This window comes from Rhea pennata, chromosome 17 (genome assembly GCF_028389875.1).
Source record: "Rhea pennata isolate bPtePen1 chromosome 17, bPtePen1.pri, whole genome shotgun sequence".
Classification (NCBI taxonomy): Eukaryota; Metazoa; Chordata; class Aves; order Rheiformes; family Rheidae; genus Rhea; species Rhea pennata.
In genome coordinates, this window is record NC_084679.1 from 11,234,983 (window position 1) to 11,258,095 (window position 23,113).

At 42.9% G+C, this 23,113-nt stretch overlaps 2 protein-coding genes across 6 annotated transcripts in view; one reads left to right on the top strand and one right to left on the bottom strand.

Moving 5' to 3' along the window:
* Window positions 1–237: 237 nt before the first annotated feature.
* On the bottom strand, window positions 238–18,813 carry KLHL22 (kelch like family member 22). 3 transcript variants are annotated; one of them, XM_062589979.1, is made up of 7 exons: window positions 18,686–18,813; window positions 8,594–8,846; window positions 7,512–7,677; window positions 5,544–6,262; window positions 4,174–4,366; window positions 2,482–2,715; window positions 238–1,388 (listed from the first exon to the last, which is right to left on the bottom strand). In XM_062589979.1, the coding sequence occupies exons 2-7, from the start codon at window positions 8,818–8,820 to the stop codon at window positions 1,011–1,013; spliced, it is 1,917 nt and encodes a 638-aa protein (XP_062445963.1). In that variant the 5' UTR covers window positions 8,821–8,846; window positions 18,686–18,813; the 3' UTR covers window positions 238–1,010. The 3 variants fall into 3 exon arrangements, with proteins under 3 accessions (XP_062445963.1, XP_062445962.1, XP_062445964.1); XM_062589978.1 differs by having other exon boundaries at window positions 8,594–8,863; XM_062589980.1 differs by lacking the exon at window positions 18,686–18,813 and adding an exon at window positions 18,260–18,403.
* An 844-nt stretch (window positions 18,814–19,657) lies between these two features.
* MED15 (mediator complex subunit 15) overlaps window positions 19,658–23,113 on the top strand; it is a 28,766-nt gene continuing 25,310 nt past the window's right edge. For all 3 annotated transcript variants that reach the window (XM_062589751.1, XM_062589753.1, XM_062589754.1), the window contains exon 1: window positions 19,658–19,779. In XM_062589751.1, the coding sequence (XP_062445735.1) occupies window positions 19,712–19,779 (68 nt within the window). In that variant the 5' untranslated portion in view covers window positions 19,658–19,711. The remainder of the gene's footprint in view (window positions 19,780–23,113) is intronic.

A 23,113-nucleotide genomic window follows, 5' to 3' on the forward strand; every position in this document is an offset into this window, starting at 1 on the left:
TCAGTGTAATCTTCACTATCTCTAGTTATCCCCCTGTTACTTTTTTTTCCTTATGCTGTGCTAAACCAGTCTCTACTCTCTTCATGCTTTTCTAAAGCATATAATAAAAGAATAAAAAAAAAGGGGGCATTTCCCAAGCTGGTATAACTTTACTGATATTAATGTAGTAATATAGAATCTAATTAAGCTCACCAACATTTAGATTCCACATCATGGTTAATAAAACTGAGACAGTAGTTAAAAAGAAAAAAGGTTCTGACAAAGATTTATTAATTTATGCTTGTGAACAAATGTGTCTGACAGTTGAATGATGAGATGGCCATACTCTGTACAGAAAAATCTTTCCACTGTGTTGACAGAAGCTGCAGTATAGAAGTTCAGGTGTGGGTGTCAGATCGCAGACTCTAATCCAGTTAGAAGGATGGCTGAAGCCTAGATGAGATGAAGGTTCAGACTTTGTTGCTACTGTTCCGGCTTCTGTATGTTCAGTTTTGCTGAATAACCTCGATCAAGCTGTCTGACACCTGGCACACGAGGGAGACTCTAGATCTTGTCTTCCTGCATTAAGCTGCTAGGAGGTTTTATTACCAAAAAGAAAAGAAAACACTTGGAAAAGCTATTTCAAGCTAAAAGCTGGAAGGAAAGAAGTTAGTCAAGCTGAGCCTTCTGTGCCTTTATTTCTGTCCATGCTGAACGTTGAGAAAATGTTTCCTTCAAAGGAAAAGAACTTCTATTATGTAACAGGGAAAAAAGGCAGTTTTGTGGTTACTTTAATAATGCTGCTTTCTGGCAGATGGGCAGATATTGACTGTAAGTGGAATTTTGTGCAGAACACTTGCAGATATGCAGATACTGACTGTGAATAGCATTTTGTGCAGAACACTCACTTTTCAAACCTTTAAATACTGATTTATGTTTATAATAAGAAAGACATATAAAATCTCTAAATATTTTCCCCAAGCCTTAATTTCCTCATCTGCTGGCAAAAAAAAAATAAATATTAAAATTCTCTAATCTTCACTTGAACTGTCAAATTCCTCCCAGTCTGACACACTCATAACTTCCGATGGAAAGTCAAGGTGATTCTGCAGGTGGTCTGCATGCCACTCTGAGTACCATTTTTCTGTGTCCATTAAAATAGCCCTGGGCAAAGTAAGGACGCAGGCAGCCATCCCAGAAATATCATCCTCCAGCTGGGGACCTTCCTCCCAACAGTCTCTCTCTGCATCATAGATGTGGACATAGTCCATGCGGATCCCTCTGTTGTGAGATCTGCCTCCCAAGACGTAGATCCTGTTGTCTAAGACAGCAATACCTGGCTCTCCATGTCCTGCAGGAAGTGGACATACGTTTGTCCACTGATCAGTGCTTGGCCTATAGCAGGCAACCTGTAAAAAAAGAGATTAGCTACAAAGGAACTTGTATCTCAGTGACAGACAGACTGGTCATATCACAAACCATGTACATAGTCAGGTAATATCATCAGTCTTTTGAGAGGGTGTTGATAATGGAGACAGCACATCAGCTGATCAGTGGAAACGCTGCAGAGTTACCACATAACTCTGAATCACAGCTTCTGACTCTGCTGCTGTCGTAACAGCTGTATGACATTCACAAATGCATAAAAAATGAAAGAGCTGGGGACAGAAGCTAATATGAACTTGGATACGTGTATCTGTTTGTATCAGGAAAAAATGCGCTGGAACATATGGAGAAAGCTGTGCTGCACCAAATCTGGTAGGCTGTCTCTGCAGCATATGTGGGGAAGTTTTAGATTCTATTGGGTACCTGCTTAGCTAACTCCATTTATTTGTAAGCACCTTTTAATCATTCAGACACTTTCAGCTAGACTTAATTCTGCCATCTTCATGGCCTTTATAAAAACAGCTACTTTTTGTGTCTTCTTTCCACATCTCTGGCAGTTCTAGAGGCTGGAATAAGTCACAAGAAGTTTCTCTCCAGCCATCGCTTCCTATCAGGCACGGTGTATTTACCTGCATTATATAATTGCTGTCCAATTTATTCATTGCCATTTTCAAACTATCCTTCACAACTTCTGTCCTAGAATTACATTACTGCTAATTCAAATATCTTAAATTAGGAAGCAAAGCAAGCCAGAAGACAACCTAAAGTAAATTCAGTTGATGTGCTACTTACTGGTTATATGCATGCTGGTGAATGTTATTCTTCAAAGATGGTTTAAAATTGATAGGAACCCGAAGTGCTAGAGCTTTAATGCGGTGTGAGTTAGACATTGCATGCAAGACAGACAGCAGTAGATAAATCACTGCAAGCTCTTCAGTTAAATGGAGGAGAGCTGGTGCAATAAGCTGTTGCTGGGCAGAAAGTTTTTATAAAAAACTTTTCTTTATAGAAAGTTCTTATATGCATACTTAGTGGAAGTAAGACATTACATCAGAGTGCAAGCATTCACAAGAAATAAACTCTTGGAAGAAAGAAACAAGTATGACATGCTTTCACCTGGTGAACATCCCTTCTGTAGCCGGAATCGTTGTTGCTTCCTCCGATTACATAGAGCTTTCCTAGAAGTGCAGCCATCCCATGCCAAGCACGTCTGACTGGACCATCTGCTAAAATGTCCCAGCAGTCAGTCTTTGGGTCGTAACATTGTAGCTCCTTCAAATAGTCTTCTCCTCTCCTCCCACAGGTGATATACATCTTCCCATCCAGTGCTGCTCCAGCGTGTGCATACACCTGTACCACCATATGGGAAAGCAAGAGCTTAAGGGCTGGATTTATGTATTTCTCCCAGTTTTAAAGAATGGCATAGTCATTAAGGGAGTGACATTTTTCATGAATTACTCAAATACCAACATCTAGGAGGATCTTCTTATGGACAGTTCCTTTCTAGGTGATTATGCCGTAAGTGTGAGGCTTAGATTCTGAATGAAATACAGAAAAATTTTCAAAACTTTCAGAACTGCCGTAGGTTCTCATTATTGTTCCTTAATCAGGATATTGTTCATACTATTTCTTTTCTCCCTTTTCTCTACTTGGAAGCCTCTCTGTTGGAGATGAAAGTACCATACAGGCATTGACAATGTTATCAGGAAGGCAAGATAGCCTTCTTAGTAGCATTCAACTGGATCTTAGAGCTGTTTTTATTCTCAGCACTGACACACATTTATTATTTCTGACCTCATGCAAGCTGTTCATCCTCTTCTGCCTCTGCATTCATTATGTAAAGTGGCAATAATATTTATGTTTTTAAGGTGTCTTGAGATTCTCAATGAAAAACATTATGAAATCATAAATATTCTTTTGTGATAGTGATTTGTCAAAAGCTTTTAAAAGGTGTAGTAGAAGTCAGCATAATTTCTTGAAAGACTAATTCAGATCTTAGTTTTCTTTCTTAACCAAGATTCACCAAGCAGTTGTTCGTTTATATCTTTCTCCTTTCGCAATGCTTTAAATCTAAGAATAGAAATTCTTGCCTTTTTTAGCAAAATTCTTGGAACAAACTTTTCCACTCATAACCCCAATTCCCTTGTCACTATAGCATTTCCTGGCTCCTGGGGTCATGACTGCTAGTCTGGTAATTGCTGTGTTAGAAGGACAAATGGTACTGATGTCATAGGATAGCTGCTCAGCAATATATTTGAAATGAGTAATGGTCTCACTTTAGTTGACTGAGATGTGATGCTGCATCATATAAACTATTGCCATCAGAACTTATTACACAATCACTGTTCTGTGTCCAAGAATTAAGCAGTCTATAGAAACTGATGTGCCTTCTCACTAGGGGATGATCTCTTCTGATCAGGACTGACGTTTGTTGTCAGGATTGTGAGTGAGAAACTTGTCCTATTTTCTCTTTCTTCACACATATTTTACCTGCTCAAGACGGAAAGGGAACTTCCTATTCCTGGTGGCTGTATCTTTGATTATAAATGGTTTCAAAAGTCAATACAACAAAGGTTTGCAGGGGAAAACAACAAGAAAGCAGGAAAAATAAGCATTTAATCTCAAAATGGAAGCTATATATATATATATTATTCTCCCTTCTTGATATTTGTTTATCCCACATACAGAGGCTACTGTTTCCTATCTGAATATCAGCAAATGGAAAGCTACACATGAGAAAGCATCTAAAAGAGATGACATCAGGTATTGGGGAAGTGTATTGGTGTGTATGGCTAATGTACTCCTTACCTCCTTCTTCAGAGGTGTCACATATTCCCAAGTGTTGCTTTTAGGGTCATACCTCTCCACTTCCCTTAGGTCTTCATGGTAATCTCGCCCAGCAACAGCATATATATAGTCGCCCACAACACAAACACTGAGGTCAGCATGCTCTTGCTGTAGGGACCGGATCTGGAACCATCTGTTGTGTCGTGGGTCATACCTTGCAAAGGAATAGGATCAAAGTTATTCATATAGCCACAGAATCATTGCTGGAATACAAGACAGTACCACAGGTGCAGGTTACTATACTGTCTTTGGCTGAAATTCAGCTCAGCTGTAACTGGAGTGAAATTTGGCCTTGTCAGCATTTTATTATTAGCAAAGGTATTTTATTCTATTTTTAGAAGATGTATTTTAGCAGCTATTATCATGCTGTAAAGCCCAGGTTTTTCCATGATCTTATATACTGCTGTCAGGTTATATATTAAAATCTCTGCTTGCACAAAGCCATTTACAAGGTACAACCATCTGAAAATACTACAAAGACTGCATCTGGATCTTAAAAAGGCCAAGAGGGGCATAAATATTTTGTGGCTTCTTTCATTCTTTTCTCCAAATATCTGCTCAAACAGAACCTCATTATTAATTTGCCATTCAAAATATCTATTTAGTCTAGAAATTTTAATTACAGAGAAAACTGGTTGCAACTTCTGGAAGTATAGTCAGACTATGCATGCTATAAAATAAGGGTAGCTCAGCTAAAACTAGTAAAAATGACCACATTACAAAGACAGAAGAGTTTATATCTATTGGCAATGTAACAGGCATTAAGACCTAAAATAGATCCTTCCCTGTGCTCCTCTCCCTGGCACAACAGAACTTAAGTGGACCCTGGAATGTTGCTACCGTGCACACAAATTCAAATTTGCTATTATTCACTATTCACTAATAATGTTTTTATTACTCAACTAATAATAGCATTTTATTTAAAATTAGATAAATCCCTTCCTATTGGGACCAGAACTACACACAGAAGACTTCTAGAGAATCCTAGTTATTACTGCAACCCACACTTTTAGTACTTCCACCTCGCAAAAGGTAGAGAAGATAGCATATGTAATACAAATGTAATGTAATGAGTGAATGTAATAATGGAATGAATGAATGTAATGTGAATAGCTGCTTCTACCCCATCAGGCTTGGCTTTGTCCCATAAACACAGCTGGAAGCTTCCTTTTACTATGAGGCTTATTTCTTTATTTCTTGTAGTTTTTCAGTGAGGCCTCTGCTCATTTCCTAATCTCATGGCCAGCAAGTGTGCAGACTTTTCATGGCCTACTGACTCAGAGAAGGACATCAGGCTAATACAAATAGTAGCAGAATTTCCCTTGTCTTACCTCCAACACCTTGATTCCGCTCGAAAACCACGTACATTATTGTCTCCTCCAATTAAATACACAAAATTATTGAGAACAGCAATCCCCTGGTTGGACATTCGTGGGGCTAGTGGAGCCGTAAAGTGCCTCCACTCTCCCAGCAAGGGGTTGAGGTACTTGGCTTGGTCACTGAGGACTATGGATGGAGTAGAATGCATCCCTCCAAACCCCACTACACACTGGAACTCTGATCTCAGCTGTGTCTGAGAGCTCTGAAGCACTGGCTGAAGACATTCATTCTTGTGGTACATTAGTGCATCTGCTACTTTATCTTTCAAAGGACATGGACTTAATTTGTCATGAAGCCTTTGCAGGATCTGGGGTTCCATCAGAGGAAAACGAACTGTCTCAAGTAGCTTAGGGGGCTCCATCAGGGTGACTTGATCTGTCTCCAGTTGCTCTGGAGAATAATGATAAAGAAGTGCGCCTTCATAAACCTCATTCTCATAGTTAACCTCCAACCGGTTGCTGCTGAGAAGGGAGTAGACCTTCTGGAAGGGTAGCTTCCGGTACATTTGTGTCTTTGAGAAAGCTACGAAGTTTTTCAAAATGTAGGAGTCCAGCTGATCGCTCAAATGTCTCAAGTCATAATGGTCAGCTAATCTGTAAACATCCAGGATATTCTCTTCATCTACCCAGGACATGAGAAAATCACAACAGAACTTAATGACTTCTGGAATCTGTAAGAGAGCAGATTTGTTATTTCAGGTAGTACTTGCCTCACACTCGGGAGACAGGTCACAGAAGCATGGAGTTTAAGCCTGGGAAGACTGTAGGAAAGTTGTTCCCAAGAAGACTGCTCTGCTCACAGAATCTGACCACTGTGGTCACTTGTGCCCAATTTACCTTCTCAAGAGAAAAACACCAACCCAACATGGGTTTCTAGATGAATATAGTATAGATCTTCTAGCCATACTATTTTCTGTACTGCAAGCCTATGAGTTTGCCTTCAGGTGCAGCAGGAATGTGTCTTCCAGGTGACATGGAGCACTGGACAGCCAGGCTGCTTGGTTTGTTAGCGTGTCACCAAGACACAGGCTGTATGGGTCGCAATCATATAAACCGAAGTCATGAAGGATATGGAGAAAGTCAGGTTTACAGCCATTCCATGAGTTGTTCTTTCAGAGCACTATAGACATAGTGGGTCAAAGACTGTATACGTAACAGAATAACATGCTAGATTGCACCACTCAGGTGAGTAGGAAGCCATTTGAAAGGAAAATTAGTATTTAGTGTTGTTTTCTCAGAAGATTTTGAAGTTGTATCTGGCAGGAGGGACTACTGGCTGCTGTCCAGGAGTCCCTCTGCTAACAAACTGTTGCTAAATATGTAAAGATTAACCAAACAAACCGCCCAGAAAGTTTATGATTTAGTACCAAAGCCTGTGCCATCATTAGCTTCAGTGAAAAAACCCCCCCACCTGTTTGAAGGCACAACAAGAACTCTGCACTTAGTGCAAAAACCATGGTATAGGATACCCTGTAGTGATGGGTCAAGGAAGGTTATGTGCCTGCAAACTCAAGTCAGTGGAAGAGTTTGGCAAGTCTGAGCAGTGCAACAATTTCTGAGCAGCAAGCCCTGTCCTTTACCACAGGCCAGAAGTTTCATCCTAAGGAAGCTTTCAAAAGCAGGTCAGAGGAAGTCAATGCTATATAAAATAATTCTCTAGATGAAATAGTAAAGGTTTATAAGTAATAAAACCACTGCCATGAATGAGACATACAGCCACTCATTCATTTTTTCTGCCCTTCTGTAGCTCATTCCAATGGACACAGCATCCAAAAGATGCTCATCAGATTCTCATCAGAGCCATTTATGTACTTGGAAAAGCCTTTTCTAACACTTTCAGTCACCCCCTAACCCTCCACCAACCAGATATCCATGCTTTTTATTTTTTTTTTTTTTTGGTCACATCTCCCAGTGCCTCACCTGAAGCTGACAGGCTGCAGCTAAGGTTTCTTGAACACTGTTCACACTGAGTTCCAGCTCAGAAGTGTAAATGAAGTTCAGGATTTTACACATTGCATTGTAGGAGATGCCATGGATACGAACTTCGTCCTGTTCCATCTCTCTCAGTCCTCCTGCAAACATTCCTCTGAAAAAAAGACAGTAGTACATGCTATGGAAGGCTCAAGTTAAAGTTATATGCAGTTGTTTTTCTTATGTTGTCTGGGGAACATCCAAAATATTCAGAAAGAAAAAAGGACAGTTTTATAGGATTAGCACTTCTCTAAACTAATGTTACAAGAGTATAGGCCTTTAGGATGCAAGAAAGTAACAGTCTTCATTCTGTAGAAAACAGTAGGAGCCATCTGAAAGACACGATTCCCAGCAGAAGCACTTAAATGCAAATTCAGTTCATAGTCAATGAGTAAGGGGGGGGGGCGGAGAGAAAAACAGAGAAGCCTGGGGCTGTAGGATTTTTTTCTAAGCTCAAACAGTTCTTATTCCTCCAGTTAGAAGTTGCAGACTGTTAACAGTTTGGCTGGATTGCCTTTGATTTTATTTTTTTATTTTTATTTTTTTCAATGAAAGTAAAGTCAGTTCAAGAAACTGCTAGTCAGTGACAGAAGGGGTGCCTGGATCAGCAGAGAGAAAGCCCCACTACAGGCACGTAACATGGGGGTGACCTAGTCCCAGCTCCAGTGACATTGTGTGTAGTATGAAATGACCACAAGAATCAGTGAAGTCTTAACAATGCTAAGGAGATGTTAAAAGCCACTCGGAGTGCATTTATGCAGAAGACACCTGTTAAGATAACCTTTCCTCCTTCTGTACCTTCAAGTACCGCTGGCTATGAATTTAGCAGAAGTAAACTCAGTGTAACAAGAGCTTTATTTTTGCTGAGACATAAAAAAAAAGATGAATAAGACCCTACTTAAAATTTTGAAATGCATCCAGCTCTGTCTTCTAGTTTTACATCCAGAGGCAAAATGGTACTAAGATTTGGATGTTGCAGTTTTGAGTTACATTCTGACACATGCTCGTTACTGCTTGTTACTGGAGCGTACCTGAAATAGTCACAGGATGCAGCTAGAAGTATGCGGTGAGCTTCAATAGGTTTCTCTTCCACTACCAGAACTACATCGAAGAGGATGCTGCTGTCTCGGAGAGATACCAAGCCACTGAGCAAGGCCTGCGAGTGCTCTGCACTGCGGTACGTGTTGCTGGCACGCTGCTGAAGGGAGGGCTCAAGCTGAGCTTTGTGTGGCTGAGTCAGCTCCTGATCCTCCGCCATCCCAGGCAGAAATGCTCAGCCACCAGCTGCAGCAGAATGAAATCTGTGAGACAACAGAATCAGCAAAGGTTTGTGCCTTTGGCTTCATGAACAGTTCTCTGACCTGCCTGTCACAGCAAATAAATCAGACCAACTCTTCAGTACAATGGAGAGACATTAAACACAGTTCCGCCCCAGAGAAATTATTCTGAATGATGATACTGGAAATGGACAGGCATACATCAACATATCAAATGGACAGAACTTGGTATTTCAAACAAGTATTCTGACTCTTAGTCTTTCAGTCCAAGAGTCAGTGTATGTAGAATGTGGGGATAATTTTATGGGGGCAAGAGTTTCACCTCCCAGACCATAGCAAGAACCTCTTGTTTCTCCATCATTTATAACAAAAGACAAAGCTGAAATAATTTTTGCCAAATTTCAAGCCTAATATCCTTAGATAACTTTGCTGCAATATAAACTGCACCTTCAATGTTTCTCTTAATGAATTTCCATAGTATCTCAAAGCTCTCATCTCTCCTCATCTTTGCTTTTTCTTTTTTTCCCTAATTGAGCACATTTCCATCTGTCGTTATAAAAGATAATGTATGAAACGGTAGGCTTTGAAATTTCTTTATTGTGACTACTTCAAACTAGCAGGCACAACTACTTTTTATTTCACTGTGATTCCCTGCACAGGCAGTAGCTCCTCCAGTATTGGCACTGGAGCTGACTATCCCATATCTTTTTCCACTGCTGCCTTTGACACGAGGGGAAAGTCCCTTTGGCATATGTGGAAATAGTGTTAGCTAGAAGTCACTGTGTTTAATGTCAATGGTTAAATTTCATGATTCCTCTCATCCTTTCCCATTTCATTTGAATAATATTAGGCACTGTAGAAGTTAGATTTGATAGAATCTATCCAGCACATAAAAAAAAAAAGCAAAAGGAAATAACTTAGCTTATATGGCTGCTTAAGATGCAATTATAATAACCTCTCCTCCCGTGCCCCTAGGAAATAGTTTAGTGACACAAGAGATAATCACAAGGGGTTATCAGCAGTCAGGGAAGCAAAAGCAGAACAAATCCAGCAAATCCACACAATGAAGAAATGGGATTATTGTTTAATTGTGCCAGCCATGGACAGTGAATGCAGCACTGGAAAGCTCTCACAGTACTGCAAGGTGTTCAGTGTACGGCCAGTGAGGAAGGAGCTGTCTGGATGATGCCAAGAAATATGAAATCATGTTTATTGTACTGCCTGCAGGAAGTTACCCTACACTGTCCAAAGCAAAATAAAGCTAAGTGGAATTGCATGGGATGGACAAAATTTTGAAAAAGCATATTAATAGTTGTCTGCTCTTTTCCACGTAAATGTAAACCAAGACAACCAGTTCAAAAGAGCAACTCTGCTGAGACAGCCTTTTAGGAAGCACATTCAGTGTTTTCCAGTGAAACTATCCATCACTGGCTGAAGAGATGAGTAATGGATTATTCTTCATGGCAGGTAGATGCTTTTCCTAGAAATAAGATGACTGAAGAGACAAACAAGCGACTACTGTATCATTTGTTTCGCTCCTGGCTAATACCAAAAGTGATAGATTGAGACAATGGAGATAATACTGTAAGAAAGGCAAATGAAGGAGTTAGTGTTACCAGGTGTTGATCAGAAATTTCCCATTTCACTCTTTAAAAAGAGAATAAATGTAGCAAGAACAAAGTGAGGTGAGATATGGTCCCAATGAGGGCAACATTCAGACAAACCACATAAACACCATTTGCTCTAAAAGAAGTTGCACCTTTTAGGCATCTTAGAGAGCTATATCAAAAGAGATCTCGACAGGAGTACAACCACTGCATCAAAAAGCAGAAATAAATGTAACACGTGAATTGCTTTCTGAATTAAAAGACTGTAGCTGGGTAGGGGAAACAGCACGACCTTTGATGCAATCCTATACTGTGTCATATACTGCAGCCACTGATGGGAGAGAGGCTACAGGAGAAAAAAAAATGAGACACAGTAGAACTAAGCTGGCCCTAGGATCCCTGCAACAAATGCTAGCGAGGAAATGTGTTGCAGGGCATGTGGCTCCGCTTTAGAGAAGCGCAGAGTCATGACAACAGCGACAGCATCAGCGTTCCAGTAATGCCACCACTCTGGTAAAACACAATACACATGTAATTGTGGTTGCCAGCTTATCAGAGCCTCTAGCAGAGGCAATATGATGTAGCAGTTAACCCCTATGTGTGTGTGAATATAGGTGAATATATACACATACAGTGCAGAGCGGGAAACTGGGATAACCATGGCAAGGGAATACCCCTTGTACCAGTGTCTGGATCTGATTCTCACTGAAATATGATATGTTGGTCAAATATTGCATTAATACCATTTATTATGCAAGCAAAACCACTGGCGTATTAGTAATGGTTACTGTGACCGTGCTTGAAAATAGGGAAAAGGGAAAAACACCAGCTAATCCTAAAACACAAAGAGCTTCTCCATGTCAGCTAGTGGCTGTACTAGCAGAATACCAGCAATGAGAAGGAGAACGGGTCTGAAGAGCTGCTTCAGTCATTCTGCGCAGGGGCACAGGAGGCAGCACTGCCACCTGAGGCCTTGTCCGCCAAGCCTGCATGAGCATTAGCATCCGGACAGCTTTCAGCCACAAATGGAGTGTTTATCTCAGTGTCAGGGCTTCTAGGTACGGACTTGAGTTATCGCACAACTGTAAAATGTTCGCAATAGCCAAACAAACTAGTCCTTCCAGCAGATCTGTGGTAAGCCCAGTGTGGTCATCCTCCAAATACAGCTGCTGGGACTATAACTGAACCATCCTCCACAGCTGATTTTTGGCTAGTCAACAGCTGAGCCTCCAAGTATTTTGCTAGGCTCTATTTCCTGAACTTTGGCAGGTCCGTTTTTGCTCTCAGTGCCTACCCCGGCCTCTGCCTTGGCTCTCACTGGTGAACTGGCCTGTCCTCGGGCTGTTCACTCGTGCAGCTCTGTACCTCAGTACGAGAGCTGCCTTACGCTTTCGGAGCACAGCGCCATCACGGTGTGCGAATTCACCGCTCTGTAGCTACCTGCGAGTATTTTGCCATCCACAGCTACTGGCCGCTAACCAGCTCTCAGCTGTGTAGGTTGAGGCTGCTGTAGAGGAAGTGAGGAATACTACTAGGAGGTACAGTTTATATGTGGTCTAAAACTTGCTAGCTTTCAGAAAGCTCTTTTTGTACATGGATACATCAGGTTCCTAATTACACTAGGGCAACTCAGAGAATCTATATTCCTTTATTTACACCTCCCTGCCCTCCAAAACCAGGCTTCAAGGTTTGTAAGTATAAATGGCTATTGTCATAGTTTTAACAGCAGTAATATGGTGCTCTGGAAAAATGCACATTTCTGATTTTAATGAATTGTTGCCTACTGATAGAATTCAAGGTGGACATTTACAGTATTCATCTGCGATGTCTGACTGACATAGATACATAAGGCAGTAAGTCCTCTTCTTTGATCGAAAAGCCAAGAAAAAACTTAACTACCTACTTAGGTAGCCTTAGGAGCTAGTAGAAAAGACCTTAAAGACAAGAAGGAGTAGAAGGCTACTACAGGCCTGTGGGGGTTGGCCAGCAAGAGCCACTCAGCTGATTCCTGAGTGCCCTCGCCTGTACAAGAGGCAGCTGGAGATGGGGTGCAGGTATTAAGAGTTATGAAGAACAGTTGTTGAAATGAGGGCATTGGGGGTTGTGCTTTGTAGTTCCTTTGAAGGAAGAGCTAAGTGTTTTTAGTATGCAGGTTTTTTGTATTAAGTGCAGTGTGCCTGGTGATCAGCACTTTGCTTCTCTGTACTTCTGATGACTATGACTTTGCTGGAGAGGGAAGGAAATCAGTGTTAGCACACAGCACCTTGTTTCTCAGGGTCTAACTCTGGTTTTTCTTTTGTGTGTTTTGTCTTTGCTACTGTCTAAAATGCTGCTAGCTGAAACAGTGGAAGTAAGTGTGCTATTTCATAGGTGTACTACTACCAGCTGGGTGGGAGGGAAATGCCTGTTAAGGTATCTAGGAGTTGTTGTGAGTTGTGTCAGTTGGTCTTAAAAATGGCAGGAGCTTTATTTTGTAACTCTTGTCTATTTTTAGCTGCAGATACTTTAACCTCTATCTGCTTGAGCTTTTATATTTTGCTCAATCTTTATTTTTCATGAAAAGCTAAATGTAGTACAAATAGCAGCTCTGAATGGAACAGAACAGGTTCTGCAATGCTGAAAAAACCTTTTTTTTTTTTTTTTTTTTTTTTTTTTTAATACTGGTTCCTTTGTGACCACTAAGGAACTGTATTGGCTTTTAATGCTTAAGACACTGTTTTCACAGGCTGGTTTGCTCCTTGTAGATGAAGGAGCTGGAAGCAGGCGCTTGTCCTGGTAGGGACAAGTTCTAGTCTGAAGGGACAAATTGGTGAAACGTAAAGTTAATGAAAATGCAGGGTGTCCTGAGCAATGCAGTCCAGTTCCTGCTATCCCGAGTGTCTCTCTTTCATCAGCCCCTTGCTTGCAGAGAGGATGTTTGTGAGTCATCTCTATTCTTTCACTTCTCTTATTGAGGAATTTGCTCTATGCCTGAGCTAGCCTCTCAGATATAAGAGTAATATTTCCTCTTCTCTTCCTCTTGTGCAAATCGATCAGTGTTGGGCAGCTGTTACTAGTGGGGTTTAGGAGCTAAATTGCAGGACAGAACCTGAGCCTTTCCTGTTCACAGTTCTTTTATAACAGTAGTGGGATGCTGTCTGCGTTTACATTGGATGGCACTTGTTTTTTAGCAGACACGAGTTAAGGTACTGATTAATAGCAATTTTAGGGAATTACAAATGAGTACAAACTAGATAGGGAGGAGGTGGTCGTGACGACTTATAAAGTCAGATTAGTTGCTGTATGTGTACAGTTGTTTGGTCACTTCAATCAAGGGAGAAAAGCCAGAAACCCCCAAACTCTCAGAGGTACCCAGCACGATGTGATAGTTCTTATTCAATAGACTGATAACTTCTGAAGTATTCTGTGCCTGGATTCCAGTTAGGAACCAGGAGAACGTACTCTCTCTAAGATTTCCTTCAGTTGTTCAGTGTCTCAGTGGCTTGTTGACAGCGCCACGTAATTGTCTTGCATTCAATTTCCATTACCACAAAATGCTGCTTCAGAATACTTGTATGAAAAGAAGTACAAATCTTGGTGAGACTTTCTGATTATTCCGGTGAAATAATTGCTTATCTGTATATGAAAATTTGTTCACTTTAGTTGAAGTCCCCTCTCTGCTCAGTGGTAGAATATTTGGCTTTACAGCATTCTGACACGGCTAGTGAAGATGCATGAGTTGTTAAGACTGAGGAGGGTGGCAGGGACTGTAACTTAATCATACAACAAAATAATGATGAGAGGCTGGTAGGCTGCCTCATTCTTGTGCTGAAAATGCTCATCCTTTTAAGAGCCCAGCATGTGGGAATGGAGTAGCTCAACTAAAGTGGGGAAAGGAAAGGTTGAAGGCATATTAAAATAGGTGTGATTGTGGAGAACACAGTATTTGTCCTAAATGAATTTTTGAGTACAGAGTAATTTTAACACCAAGATGTTTGTGCGCTGCTCCAGTAAAGAATATCCTGGAGAGTGGGAATTCATATGATCTATAATATACACTTACTGCACACCTGCTTCTTTAAGACTCTTGTACTTGGGAGCACTTTCCAACGCCTAGCTCTGAGCACGTGTCCTGGATGCATCCTGAGGCCATTATAGGTATAATCAGCCTTTGTTTCTCGACGCTGTGAGATATGATGTGCTCTATGTGCTCTAAATGTACAGTAGACAACTGAGAGTGCTGAAGTTTTATGTTACTGGTATTGCATGGTATGATACACACCTAGGCAAGAACTCACTTCTACCACTAGCATCCAAGTCAAACAATGATGCTTACTAGTCTTTTGTCTACAGTTGTGCAGCCTTGATGCTCTACCGTAGAGAAACAGCTGGGAACACTGAGGGGCTGCTAGGTTATTTTCTATGTAAAATCACTTTTGTATGATTTTACATACAAAATGTCTGCTACATCAGTTACATCACTGTATGGGGTAGTGTGTTGTGCAGATTGTGACATTGTCTTATGCACCTGCTGTGGGCAGGATACAGGCTTGAGCTTGCTGGTGGCTGGTATCCAAATCCTGCTTAGGCTCATTGCCAAATGGACAGGTGGTTCAGGCTTGGTGGTGGTCCCATGCCTTCTTAGAATCACAGAATAATTTTGGCTGAAAGGAACCTTTGGAAGTCTCTAGTCCAATCTCCTGCGCAAAGCAGGGCAAACTTCAAAATTAGGTCAGGATGCTGAGAGCCTTATATAGTCAAGTGAGGAATCTCCATCCTTGGAGATACTCAGAAAACTCTCTCAGTGCTTAAATACTGTGTGAATTTTTCTTCTTTGTTGTCTCTGAATTTCCTTTGCTGCATTTTCCAGCTATTACCTCTTGAACTTATGCTGTGGATCTGCAGGAAGAGTGTGGCTCTATCTCTTCTACAACAACCCCTTAGCTAGCTAAAAACAGCAACTGACTCCTCAACCAGCCTTCTTCTCTGGGTTGAGCAAACCTAGCTCCCTCACCTTGCATGTATCTCCTTGTATGTGTTCACAGTGGATCTTCACTGAACTTGCAGAGGCTTTTTCTTTTACTGTGGATATCCATGCTGGGCAGAGTACTCCAGATATGGGCTCGTAAGTGCTGAACATGGGAAATAATCACTTTGCTTGACCTACTGGTTATGTTCTTCCTAACACAGCTCAGTATGAAGCTAGTTTCCAATGCAGGGAAGTTTCACTGCTGACTCCCATTCTACTTGTCCACCAGGACTGCCCAGGCTCTTCTAATGCAAAGCTTATTTCTAGCTAGGTTTGTCCTCAGTCTGTACACACAGGCAGTTTGCTTTTGCCTTTGTTGAAATGTATGTGGTTCCTGTTAATCCATTCTTAAAGCTTGCTGAGGCCCCTCAATGGCAGTTCTTTCCTCTTTCTTTTAAGCCATCTTTATAGCTTTTCCTACTATAGACCAATGAGTCCAGCATACTCAATGTGATCCTAATAGATCAGATCGTTGGAAGCATGAATGTATTGAAGAATATGAGGGATATGTACCCTAAGGCTTTCTGTACCTTCACTTCTCCCCAGGGTATAAAGAGAATTCAGACCTAAGCCAGGCTTCAATTCAAAGCCTGACAAGAAGGCAAGATGAAAGACTAGAACAAAAATGCTAGTTATGCTGACTCTCGGGGCCTGCAAATACAAATAGGCAGAACCTGGCCATGTACCAGAACTTTAACAGGGTAAAGGGCATATAAACAAATAGATCAACTAGTCTGGGATTGTGCAGAATGAGAAGGCAGCTGGGTGACTGCCAAACTAGTTTAGAAAACAGATGTGATGCCACAAAAAATGTAAATTGAAAAATGAAACTTGTTCATTCTAACTGGTGTGCAAATACCAGAATAATTCAACAACTATACAGTAATTTCGTAATAAGACACTTGCAGATATGTTTGCAGCAGAGGACAATTGAGTAAACCATATATGTAGACAAAACTTAAGCCAGTTTTGTGCTTTTTGAAGAAAATGGGAAGAGCAGAGGGGTGAAGGAAAAGCAGAAGATTTGCTTAGTAGTGCTTCTTTAATAATTACTCCTCCATGCATTCATAAATGTGCAAGAAAATTCTTCCTGAAATACAATTTCCCTTCAGGACTCTGCCACAAATGTGGGAATTAACCAAAATGATTCTTTACAACTCAGCTTCTTTCACACTAAGAAAGGAACTAAGGTATCTGGGACTGTGTAACATCTCAACATTAGTTTTGAACACTCTGATCTGAGATATACTTTCACTAAGTCAGTATGTACCATGTTTCTGTAAGTTAAGAATGCAAATGTGGAAGGACATGTCTCTGAGCTGAATTTTCTAAGCCATTTTTGATTTTGGCATCAGTAACATGCTTGAAGTAGGGGAGGAAACTTGAAGGCATGGTTTGCAAACAGTTTCTGCAAACTATGCTATTTCACAAACCTGCCATTCATTCTTTTCAGAAGTAAACAGATGTCTCTTCCCAAACCTATTATAAACTGCTTCTAATATATATTGAGAATATCTCCTATGGCAGAAGTTTTTTATGTTATGGCAAAACTACCATTGACTGTATGTGTATTTAGATACATAAAAATCTTAAAAAAAAAAAACACACTTTAAACAATAATGTAACTAAAGAGTATGAAGTTTTTTTAACTTCAATATTTTGCCATAGCCAGTGATTACTGACTTCTTTCCTTTTTACAACTTACCTGAATTTGCAGAACTGCAAAATTTTTTGTGGTACATTATGGGAAATGGCCTGTGGCCAAATGCTGCTAAATAGAAGCTGTAATTAAATAAACACTAGTTCATTATGGTGCTAAAATGCTTTCTCATATGGCTTCATCTCCTCCTTAAAAATTTGATTATCCGTTGCTAATTTTGTTGTTCCCAATCTGGAAACAAGACTTGCTGGATACTTTTTTTTTTTTTTTTTCTTTTTCCCAATGGTCATGCTTTGGTCCTAAAAGAGCTGGAACTGCTGCTCAGGTTTGAAGGAGACAGTTACCCAGTTATACTCAGGCAGGGGTTACCTGCCCACCCTAAAACCCAGGCGGTCCATCTGTGACACTCCAGCTGGTGCAGATAGACTCTGGGGAAAGCGTGGTCCTCAATGTTTGGTTCTATGTCCAGATGGACCTGGTAAATCTGTGGAGAATGTGTTCCTTTGGTCAAACTGATATAATTATCCCTAGAACTCTCAGCAAAGCTTCCCCTAAACCTGAATCTGTTTCTTATGCCTGTCTTTCCATAATACGAAAAACGACTTTTTTTTCTTTTTTTCCTCCCCCCCCCCCCCAAAAGCTTCTACACTATCAGGATAAATAATGACTATGCCAGAACTGACAGCTTATAAGTTAGCCTATGGTATACACTCTATGAATCTCCAGAGATTCAGTCAGTCAGCAAGAGTTTACCTGGCTTTGTGCTTTGAACTGCTTAAACCAAATCATGTATTTTAATTGTCTAAAATACATATAGGCAAACAAACAAAAAAAAGTAATTCTGTGTGAGATACAACGGTTAAGTGACGAGGAAGACGGCAAATAGCACTTCAAGCGTGTTCCAGCTCTGCTGTCAATATCAAACATCAATTCATCTGTACTATTCTACACACTTGGTTTCTCTCCTGCGGAGATCCACGGCTTTCCCTGTAGCTTAGCACATTTTCATATCAGGAAAACGGAATGACTTTTTCTCTGTAGGGGAAGGCTATTTAGAGTTACATATCCACAAAAACATCGGCTTGAACCTATACAAACCCTTTGACGGGGAGGGAAAGGCAGTCTGGGCAGAGTGCTGGCTTTACCTTCCCTTCCCAAAACGCTACGGCAGCGGGCGCGATCTGGCACCCCCGCCTTGCTCGCCCCACCTCTGACACCGGCAGTCCGAGGAAGGCAGCCCGGTGTCACCCGGGCGCCAGGGCCGGGCCCCGCCTCGCACCTCGCCGGGGCGGCCTGGTCCGGTGCGGCCTGGCCCGGCGCCTCGCCGGGGCGGCCCGGCCCGGGGCGGCCTTGCCGAGGCAGCTCCGGTGCCCGCCGAGTCACCGAGCGGGCCGGAGCGGTCTGCAGGCGCCGCGGCGCTCCCGGCGGGCCGCGTCCCCGCGGGCCGGGCTTACCGGGCCCCGGCGCCGCTCGCCGGGCCCCCGCGGGGCAACCAGCCGGCGCTGCCCGCCGCCGGCCGCGGCCCGGCCCCAGCGCCCGTGCCCCCGCCCGCCGCCGGCCCGGCCACCTACCAGAGCGGCGGCGGCGGCCCCTCCGCCACCGGCTTCCGCCTTCATGTGTTACCCGCAAACCATGGCGGCCCCGGCGGCTCGCCGCGCCCTGCCCACATGACTCGGCGCCCGGGCAAGGGAGGGCCGGGGCCCGCGGCGGGCGGGCGGGCGAGCCCCGGGGCTGCGGCAGCGGCGGGCCGGGGCGGGGCGGGGCGGGCCGGGGGTGCCGCTGGCGCTCCCGCCGCTCCCCCCCCCCCCCCCCGGCCGGGCCCGGTGTCGCGTCCCCGCGGTGTTGGTGCGTCACTGCGGCCCCGCGGCGGCGGCGGCGGCGGCGGCGGGGCGCGGGCAGCCCCCGCCCGGCCTGCAGGGGGCGCTGCGCCACCTCCCAGCAGGCCCCGGGGCGCAGGCGGGCAGCGGCTGGACTACGCCTCCCGGCGTGCCCCGGGGCCGCGCGGAGACTACATCTCCCAGCGGGCCGAGCGGCGGCGGCGGCGGGGGGGAGGGCGGAAGGAGGCCAAGGAGGTGAGCGCGTCCAGGTTGCGATACGGTGGCCCCGCGGGACCGAGAAGCTTAGAAGCGCGTTAACGTGTCCCCCGCGCCCCGGGGGGCAGCCTTGTGAGCGTCCTGTCCTGTCCTGCCCTGTCATGGCGGGCGGGGGCGGTGGAGATTAATAAATTTGTTGGTAGGGTGTAACGCGACCTGTCACACAGCCTTCTCGTTCAGAAATACGGAAACTTCAAGCCTCGTGTTGCTCCCTCCTGGGCCGCGACTGCCGCGGCGCCTCGCTGCGTGGGCCCGTCCCGCTGCCCGTCGGGCGGCCGCGCCGCCCCCCCACCCCCGGCGCCGGGACTCCATTTCCCAGCAGGCGCCGGGCCGCCCGCTCTCGCGAGAACTGGCCGCGATCACACCCAGCATTCTTTTCCGTTCATCACTCAGCGCGCCGGAAGTGCTTGTACGTCACTTCCGTAGTGTCGTGTGGCGGAGCGACGGCGGCGGCGGCGGCGGGAGGAAGCGCGACTGTGGCGGCGGTCGGGGCTCGCAGCGGGGATGGACGTGACCGGCCCCGAGAGCGACTGGCGCAGCACCAACTTCCGGCAGAAGCTCGTCAGCCAGATGTGAGTGGGGCCATGGGCGCGCTCGGCGGGTGCCGAGGGGCTACCCTCCCTCTCCCCCCAGTCCCTTGGCTCTTCTGCGGGCCTCTCCCGGGACTCCCCTTCCCGCCTCGGCTTGTCCTCCGTCTCCTCACGGCCCCTTCGCCGCCCCGTTGCCTCCGCCTGAGTCACCTGGTTCGGCTTAGCGCCAGGGTCGGGGAGTTGGTCGGGGTCTTTTTCTGACCTCGTTTGTCCGAGCCTCTTCCCTCTTGCCTTTCTCCTCCTCCTCAGCAGTACTTGCAGCCTCTCCTGCTCCATAGGGTCTGCATTAGGGCTTCTTCCTTAGCAATGCTAAAGATGAAGGACGCAGTCAAGTTTACTGTATTCTGCCCTATGAAGATCATTGCTACTATCTTGCATCTGACACTTTTGTGGAAAAAAAAAAGTCAATTTTGTAGTTATTTTGGATAGGGCTTTACTTTGTCAGTTCTAGAGCAAGCACTGTAATTGGTTTCTATTTGATGCTGTAAAGTTGCTAAAAAGAAATATAGTTCAACTTGTCTTTCTGATAGTCTTTTCAATCACTTTACTTGAAGTGTTTTGCTCTCTGCATGCTTTTTTATTTCATGGAAGGCTGTTTTACGTACGTCATGTGGTTATTACAGAAGTAGAAGCACTGCTCATTACTTACGATGTTGAAATCTTTATTTATGCTTGTTTTTTTTTGTGCATGTTTGAAAAGTTTGATCTTGCTTATGAGAGTGAATGCATTAAAACAAACTACTTGCTTCATTCTGATAGGCAAACAGTGTGCAGTTTGACTGCATGATGATATTACTCCCATTACTAGCCTAGCTTTTCCCAGGTTCTTGCTTTACTTACTGTAATGTTTCAGAACTAAAACTGTTATAGCATTCAGCAAAAGAATACCATAGTATGTGTCTGTCAAAGCTGTGCAAGGGTATTTGGTGTTCAAAAGTGATATGTTGCTTTCTAAATTTTCTACAAAGTCATTTGTTCCTTCTTCTCTGTCCTCAAAACACGCAAGCAAAAATGTCCTCCAACACGGTATAACTTTGTGGAAATTAATACAAGTAAGGCAATACAAACCTTAACGTAATAATCTGTTTTTGTTGTTTCTATGTATGTTCTGCAAACTGCAATTGTCTTCTATGAGCAATACTTTAAAAAAAATAAAGGTGGTAAAAAATGTTTCAGTAGAAGCATGCAGTATCAAATGAAAACTTTATTTTTCAGTAGTTCTAGTGTCTTTTTTCCTTTTTAAGGAAAAATGTCATGAGAAGAGAGAACAATTATTTTAAACTTTTATTTCTTGTTGTGAGAAAACAGAATTAAACAGAATTAAAATTCTCTCTGTCAGACTCTTACACATATACACAGATGTCCTTGTGTATGGTCTATGTGGTTGTCATTAAAAATGTATTGACATAACTTTTTTTTTCACTACCAAAGCTATGTTTTTTTTAAGTGAAGTTACTTCCTGGTGTACCATCCTGCTTTAGACTGCTTTTTAAGTAAGATAGCACACTTCATACACTTACATTCAAACTAACTTGCTATGGGTTTAAGTGTACAATGATTACAGCACTTTTTTTTTTCTTTTTGAAGTGTATTAACATGTACTGTGTATCTGAAATTAGCCTGGCTCAGTTTCATATTGGAATAAAGTGAAATTAGCCAAAACTAGGATTTGCAATAGATCTGTTCAGTGAGAAATAGAAAAACCTCAAGCTTCATGTGTAGTAAGTTCCTATTCCTTTCCATAAACTTCCAGTTTTACCATTTGTGATGCATAGGTAGTAGATGAAGGAGAGAGATGAAAATAAGTATTTCTGGAGGGTTTTTCAATTTTGTGGGAAGCTTATTCCTAACACTCAAGAAAATTCAGTAGCTTGTGTGTATATCTTTCGATTCATTCTGCAAATAATAGCAAATAAATATTGCTCATCATTAGAAATATTAACACTTAGTCTTAAAAATCAGCTTAAATATATGGAACCTTTCACATACCTCATTTTGATGGCCTTTGTTATAGCTGCTGGATACAGAAATCTTAATTTGTTGTTGCTGTTTCATGTTTGAGTTTCCATTACAACTCTGAATTTAAGCACATTATTGGAATAGTGGCTTTATTTAGATGAGCACTTTGAGGGGACTCTGTGGAACAGACATTCTAGTGACCATGTTGGTGGCCAGTGTGTATCACATTGTTATCTTCATTTGACAGAATACTGTATTTGATGACCTAGACAGCTCCCCTCAATGTTAGATCCTTGTGTGGGTATAGGCACAGGCAGCCTTAAGTCTGTGTTCAAGCCTAGGTTCTCTGAGACCTGAGGCAAAACCGAGGCAAGAGGGAAGATCTTTCTCCCCTCCTTGGTCTATAGAAAGTTTGGAGATTAATTTTATTATTGCTTATTTTGACACAATTGTGAACTGAAGGAGTTTCTGCTTTTGCACTGAAGAGGTACTGCAACCTGTTTGGGTCACCGTGCAGTGAACCCGGTGCAGAAAATTTTCAAAGTTAAAAATAACTTGGGAAAAGTGGTTATTTTTAGCCAGCACTGTGTTTCAGTATTGCTGACTGCACAGGCATGGAGATGATTGTAATGGCATAATTTGGAAGAAACTTCCTAGTCACTTTTGCTGGAGAAAGTGTGAAACTTGTGAAGCTATGAGGGGTGATTCTTCTTGCACAGTGAGATAGTGTTTTTTCATGACTTTTCTGGATTGGAAAGAAAAGCTGAGCTATGACAAGACCTTGCCGCAGTGGGTTTGACCCCTGCCTTCCCCTCTGTAGCTGAAGGCAGTTTTCTGTGGAACTGGAGCAAATGGAAGGTTATTGGAAAACTGGAATGCCATTTAGGCCATAATGTTTTCTATCAAGCAAATATGAATGAAGTAACATGGGATGACCCCTGTTGGGGTCTCATGCTAGTCTATATTGTCAGCATCTGACTGCAATAGTATTCTTCCAGTGAGGGTTGTCAATGATGAAATGTGTAACACCTCATCAGTATGTAACAAAAAACGGATGGGGCAGTGTCGTATGCACAAATAAGTGAATAAAATTTAGCTTATTCAGTAGTGCTTATTTGGAGGTCTTTAATGCTTCCACATGGCTCTGTTCACCTGATTTTTTTTTTCATTTTTTTTTCCTTCGTGACAGAAAAATTTGTTGAATTGAGTGTTGTAGTGGTCAGGTATCCTATTTCATAAAACAGTGTTTGGTGATGCAGCTTGGGTTTGGTTGGGGAGCTGGTATAACTTTGAAGAAGTACATATTTTGCAAGTTTTTTGACTGGATCAGTTGGACTGAGTGAGAAGTGGCGCATTG